Source organism: Triticum dicoccoides, chromosome 3B (assembly GCF_002162155.2).
Source record: "Triticum dicoccoides isolate Atlit2015 ecotype Zavitan chromosome 3B, WEW_v2.0, whole genome shotgun sequence".
Classification (NCBI taxonomy): domain Eukaryota; kingdom Viridiplantae; phylum Streptophyta; class Magnoliopsida; order Poales; family Poaceae; genus Triticum; species Triticum dicoccoides.
In genome coordinates, this window is record NC_041385.1 from 31,517,482 (window position 1) to 31,524,423 (window position 6,942).

The 6,942-nt window shown below is 40.6% G+C and overlaps 1 protein-coding gene across 10 annotated transcripts in view; it reads left to right on the forward strand.

Annotated features, from left to right (window-relative positions):
- Positions 1–6,554, forward strand: part of LOC119274545 — an 11,859-nt gene extending 5,305 nt beyond the window's left edge. For 8 of the 10 annotated variants that reach the window (XR_005135199.1, XR_005135204.1, XR_005135197.1 and 5 more), the window contains 7 exons: positions 806–889; positions 993–1,112; positions 1,238–1,323; positions 2,751–2,945; positions 3,463–3,626; positions 4,809–4,913; positions 6,461–6,554. Coding sequence is in view for 1 of the 10 variants with exons in the window: in XM_037555262.1 (XP_037411159.1) it covers positions 2,873–2,945; positions 3,463–3,626; positions 4,809–4,904 (333 nt within the window). In the remaining 9 variants the exon portion in view is untranslated. The other 2 variants (XM_037555262.1, XR_005135205.1) reach the window with 2 other exon arrangements.
- The last annotated feature ends 388 nt before the right edge of the window (positions 6,555–6,942 follow it).

Here is a 6,942-nt window from a genome sequence, read left to right on the forward strand (position 1 = left end):
GCACGACTCTCATTTGTATGCACATGATACACATCACTTCACTGTTGGTTTGTCTATTTGGTCGTTCAAACTGTATGCGCATGCCCAGAATTAAACCTGGTTGGATGTTCAATCCACATCATTTTTTGTGTCAGTTTCCTTCTACATCTTCTTAAGTTTGCGTAGTTCATTTAATGTGCATGCCAGAATTAAATCTGGTTGGATGTTCAATCCACATCATTTTTTGCGTCAGTTTCCTTCTACATCTTCTTAACTTTGCGTAGTTCATTTATGAAATGAAATTGAATCAAGTTGAATTCTATGGTAATCTATTGTAGTAGTAGAGATGAACTTCAAAACTGAATTAGATAAGATAGCTGCACGTAAAATTGATGCAGACGACTCTGACTTGGAGCTCAATAGTGATGGTGAAAGGTCTGTTTAGTTCTGTCTCAGTAGTTTGTCAATCACACCCATTCAAAATGCTGATGGCAATCTTCTTGTTCCCGCATATGGATGGGATTAACTGACACGTCTTCTAACTGCATGGACAAATTGTAATATGGATTGTGGCTCAAATTGTCCAATATGTGTTATTTCTCATAAACTTTGGAATTGGATAATACATAGCTAGCATGCTTTTCATTATAATGGAATATGTTTATGTTTACTACAAAACATATGGTAAAATAGCAAACAACAATGATGTAGTAATTCTCCCAATAATTCTTGGAACAGAGTTGTTTATCTGAGCCCAGTATTGTAGTTCAGCTGATTATCTTTACTCATTCTTTGTCTTACTCATCTAATTGAATGCTATATTCAGCGACGACGATGACGGTTCCACTGAGGCACTAATGCCGGGCTTTAAAGGAATAAAAAGGAAAGAGCTGATGACAGGCTTAGAAAGGTTTGTTGTTTTCTTCTCTATATTATCATTTTGAGGCGCACTTATATTCTTTAGGTTTTGAGGATTAATGTGAAATCACGTATGCTTGCTGCATGAGTATCAGCAACAGAAGAAGAGACCAAGATGAAGGAGTCTGAGCTAATGCGAGGAAACCCGCTGATCAATATGAATAACTTCTGCTCCTTCGACGTGGAAGTAACAATGCTGCCTACTATATTATATTGTATGCTTCTTTTATGTTGTGGCTATCCTTTTTAAATAAAGTAATGCTGTCATGCTTTATTGTGAGGTTAATCATATACATGTGTTTGTTGCATGTGGGAGGATGATGATGATGTTGTATTTAAGATGCGGGGTCATGGAGAGACCAAGACACCGAAACGGTTCATCAATTACACCGTCATACGTGATTTCCACCGCAAGTTTCTGCATAGGTAACTGAAATGTTGTTGTTGTATGCTTATGTCGCCTGGACCGTTTGCATGCTGGTGTTGGAAGAGCCTGTGATGTTCTTTATTCTGAAGACTGATTTGTATGACATACATAACTGTAACATCCATGATATCTTGATGCTGATATGATTACCCTATTCCTAAGAGTAAAAGAACCACACCGCTTGTGTATAACTGATGTTGTGTCAACACTTCTGGATCTCTGTATTAATATTTACTATCTGAATTCTTTCAGGCCCACGTTGACAGGGAAAATAAATATGTTCGGGGTGTTCCCTCATTTTGTGTGTCAGTGTCTTGGAAAATGTTGTTTTAGTCGAATTCTAGTTTTCTTGTAGCAGCCTGAGGTCCTTCTCTATTTTATTTCTTTCTGGTTAGGTAAGAAGTACTGTTAGTGAGGTTTGCCCTTGCAAATTGGCTGGTTACCATTTGCCTCTGTTTCTCACGACATTGGAGTCGGTGTACTGCTCGGAGATTTATATTCTGGTTCTCCATTGTTTGATGGCCACCTTTTCCATGGATGGCCTGATAGGAGCTAGAGGAACCTTTATTCTCTCTCCTTGTTTATTTGGTCAATCGATTATGCATTCATGGTTGCATCCGCTGTATTGTTACTATTCATAATCTGCAGTTTGATTTTATTGATGATGGTGAGATAATGTCAATTGTTATAAATGACGTAGCTTACTTTCCTCTATTTTTTCTGTTCTAGTTTGGATCTATTATTTCTTTGATCTTCTTTGGTGCATGCAAATTGAACCTCTATTTGCTTGTTGGCACCAAGGGGGAAACGATCATACGTGAGCCTGCAATTGAAGTTCTTGGTTTTGTGGTTCTTGCTGTTAGATTATGTGGTTCTTGGTTTTGGCAAAATCAAACATAATTCAACTATTTATTATTAGTACAACCAACTATTTGCATGTTTGGACTTGCAGTAGCTACTTATCACACGCTAGATAGATTTTTAGATTCAAATCAGATCAATGTGTACGTGAGAACTAGCTAGTTCCGTGTATTTGGTCCTTGAACTCAATTGGCATCAATCCTGGTTAGCTACTGCAAGTTGTAGCTCACCTGGTTCGATGACATATGGGGCTCTAGGTAAAGATCCAACACAAAAAGACCAATGAGGTTAAAGTTAGCTAACTTAGGGTGGTAAGTTTTGGTGGCCACATTCCCTAGTTGTCTCATCTTTCAGAATGGATTTGTTTTACACTCGCATCTAATATTGGGGTGTTGTATGCTTAGTACAGTGCTCTATCCAGAGTTGGAAGATTCAAATGAGCTTGCCTTGTTTATCTTCTCAGCTCTTGCGCAACTACGAATTAGCTAGCTAGTTTGTTAGTTCCCTGGCTGAAAGTGGAAACACAACTTACTTGTATATCCTGTCGCTGCTCAACTTGCTGCAGGTACTATGCCTCCTGCCTAGTGAGCTGCAGGTCTTCTTCCCCCATCACCTGCAGGCATTGACGACCACCATGCCCTGCTGGAGCTCCTGCTCAGGTGATGACGCACCCGTGCTCCTTCGACCATGTTACTGCCGACGCCATGTAGCAGCAACTTGCATCAGGATCCCCGACCCCTTCCCAACGAGCTGCCTGCAGGTATGCCCTCCTCTCCTTCCTCCCCGTTATTGCGGAACCTTACGCTTGCATGTGTAAGTGAAGCATTCTTGCTCTTGTGAAGACCATAGGCACATCCAAATCAAATAAACTTGGTACCAAGCATAATTAGTAGTGCATCCTCTCATGTCTTGCCCAACTAGCATTTCACTAGTTAGTTCCCAGGAAATACAACTTGCTTGTATATACTAGCTCCTTAGTGTACATCTTGCTGATCCTTGTTTTGTGAGTTGAACAACTCTTGCTTTATTTTGGTTTCAGTTGATGTATTGACACACAAGAATGATCGATCAAAAACTCATCTTCTCATGTATCATCACATCTCAGCATGTCTAGTTAGTTTGTCACATCTTTACTGTTTTTGTACATAGTTTCAGGGATCATGCTTTATCAGTGGTCCCTATCAAGTTCCATATCTTGTCAGTAGCTGGCTGTATGTACGCCACCCGCTTGGGTACATTCCCCTTCCTCGTGGTCTCACTGTCTCGTTTGTTGCCAGGATTCAAGCAGGCATGTGAAGATGAGAAGAGCAGCAAGCTGGTGGGCAAAGTTTTCTTCTGCAGTGACAACAACCTCATGAGAACCGAGCTGCACGACCGCCTGCAGCTGCAACAGAGGAGCGGGAATGAGCTGCAGGCACTAGACGACCAGGACCTGGCTAAGGTACGCCCTCCTTTCCTTCCTCCCTCTTCCTATCAAATCTTGTCATCGCGTGCAAAGCTATCAAATCAGATCTTGATCTTGTGTGTAAAGCAATGAAATCTGGCTGTTGGATGTAATTTGAAGATGTTGCTTAGCTTATTTATCTTCTACATGTGACTGACTCGCTGATTGGCTAGCTTCTACATCTCCAGTTAAATTGAAGAGAAAGTTGGGTTGTTTTATTCAAGGCATGAAATTTTTTACGTGTCAAGACATCGGCCTTCTTTGCATATTTGCAATGCTTCGTCCGTAATACTCCCTCCGTTCCTAAATATAAGTCTTTTTAAAAATTGCAATATGGACTACATACAGAGCAAAATGAGTGAAAAAATCTACACTCTAAACTATGTCTATATACATCCGTATATTTGCTTTACTCACTGGTATTCTTTTCATGAGCTCTTGCTATTAAGTATATTCTAACTTGACTGCCATTTCATTGTCATGTAAAGGTTTCTCCTTTTGCCTTTACATGATGTCCGTTGTTGTTACTTCGTAAACTAGCAGCAAGAAAAGACCAAAAGTTTACTTGTTTAAGCAAGTTAGTTTGGTTTTACTTCTTCTTGGATGTTATCCTGTTTTTGTACCATACATGCTAGATAAAAATTTGGATTGAAATCAGATCAGTATGAACGAGAGGACTAGCTAGTTATGAGTATTGGGTTCTTGAACTCAATTGGCGTCAATCCTGGTAAGCTACTGCAGTTGTAGCTCACCTGGTTCGATGACATATGGGCTCTATGTAAAGAGCCAACACAAGAAGACCGGTGATGTTAAAGTTAGCTAACTTAGGGTGGCAAGTTTTGGTGGCCACATTCCCTAGTTATCTCATCTTTCAGAACGGATTTGTTTTACACACACATCTAATATCAGGGTGTTGTATGCTCAGTGTGGTGCTCTATCCAGAGTTTTGTTTGCTCTATCCAGAGTTAGACGATTAGCTTGCTGGAAACTTATCCAAGCTAATCCTTTTAAGATTTAGATGTATCTCAGATTTATGAGTAACAATTTCAGTTTAGTTGTTGGATGTATAAAAATTATTTCTCTGTCAGTGTTTCATGCATAATGTACTCGCATTACTATTCAAAATAAAAATTTGAATCATGCATAATAATTGATCCTTCCCACTACCTCCTGTGCTAGTTGCCTTCAAGTGAGGAATTGATGGAGCTTAAGCTGGCCTTCAACGCCACGGCTGGGCAGAGGTTGGGCAGCTGGCCTGCTGACACCAATGCCTAATCTTTTTTGGTGAGTTCCTGGTCTTCCCTTATCCTCTCCCTCTTCCATGAGATGGTATCCAGCCATCGAGCCGTGTCTGATTCTAGTGTTGGCATCGAGGCAAAGGATGGTGATGGTCTGTTGTAATAACCAGTTTTACCATTTAGTGGGTTTATTCCTCAAGTGCTAATTATGCCATGGTTTTGTGCCGCATTTCGTGTATAAACCTTAGCTTTAACTCAATTTCTTCATGTTATGTTGGTTCCACCTGAGCGCCCAATGATGCTTTTTGTTTAGGCTCCATAAGGGTTAACAACTCCTGTAAGGTATAAAGTACATGAAATCCACCATGTGATGGAATTTGGACATAATTCATCCCTGTCGTAGTGCTATATTTTGGTTTATGCATATTGTTTTGGCTGGCTCTCGTATAGTAGGTAGTTTGATTTCCCAGACCTTCGTTTTCTGAGGTTTATACCCTAAAGTTTCTACCACTACAAGTAGGAAGTAACATATATTCCGAGGGTTGGATTTCTTGTGTTAACTAGGTGATTGCTTTGATTTTGTAGAGCTGTTCGATGCCCCAAAAGAGAATTTTTTTTGTCCTTGATCTAAACTTTCATGTTTTAGTAGTTCACTACTGGAATCCATGCTTTGTTTTTTGTCACTATTGGGTTGCATATCCTGCCCATTTGTCTCTGGCCTGCTCGCTTGCTCGTTGTTCATTGTCTCATTTGTCTCTGGCTATGGAAGACCTCATTTCTGGAGTGTTTTTCCTATATATACTTTAGCTTTAACTCAATTTCGTCCTTTCGTGTCTGTTTGAACTTTGAGCGTCGAACATGATGTTTTTGTTTAGACTCCATAGGTTGAACAACCGTTGTAAGGAATAAAGTACATGAACTCCACCACGTGATTTGGTTTATGCGGCGTGTTTTGGCTGGTTCAGGTATAGTAGGTAGCTTGATTTCTCAGGCCTTCTTTTTCTAAGGTTTACAACCTTAAGTTTCTACGACTACGAGTAGGAAGTAACACCTGTTCTGAGGGTTGATTTTCTTGTGTTGACCAGGTGATCGCTTTGATTTTGTATAGAGTTGTCCAATGCCCAAGATGAGAATTATTTTTGTTCCTGATCTAAAATTTTCTTCTTTACTCTCTGCCCACTTGGAGCTCCAAATACCGGCACCTGGAGTTGTCTACTTAATTAAGAAGTTTCCTTTGTTTTGTCTTCATTTGATCCAAAACCACTTTAATTTTATCACCCATATTCTTATATCCAACCACCAAGGTTGTTTGTAGTGCTTCAGGTTACTCATTCGATCAGTGCACTCGAGTTGTATTTGGTATGAAATCTCGTGTTTTGGTCTCCATCTTGTGTGAAAAGCAATCAGACCTTGCTGCTGCCGCTGTGTGTGTAAATTGTAAATGATTCAAATCAACTTGTTACGATGTTAATAAGATGATTCAAATGAGCTTGCCTTGTTTAGGTTCTCAGCTCTTGCACAGCTAGCAATGAGCTTCCCAGGCTGGAAACACAACTTACTTGTATATACTCGTTGGTGTTCAACTTGCTGCAGGTACAGTGCCTCCTGCCTAGTGAGCTGCAGGTCCTCTTCCCCCACCACCTTCAGGCATTGAAGACCACAATGGCCTGCTGGAGCTCCTGCTCGGTGACGATGCGCCCGTGCTTCTCCGACACTGTTACTGCCGACGCCATGGAGCGGCAACTTGCAGCAGCATCTCCGACCCCTTCCCAACGAGCTGCCTGAGGTATGCCTTCCTCTCCTTCCTCCCCATTATTGCGAAACCTTGCTCTTGCATGTGTAAGTAAAACATTCTTGCTCTTGTAAAGACCATATATAGGCGCATCCAAATCAAATAATCTTGGTACCAAGCATAATTAGCAGTGCATCCTCTCGCGTCTTGCTCAACTAGCATTTCACTAGTTAGTTCCCAGGAAATACAACTTGCTTGTATAAACTAGCTCGTTGGTGTACATCTTGCTGATCCTTGTTTTGTGAGGAAACAACTCTTGCTTTATTTTGGTTTGAGTTGTTGT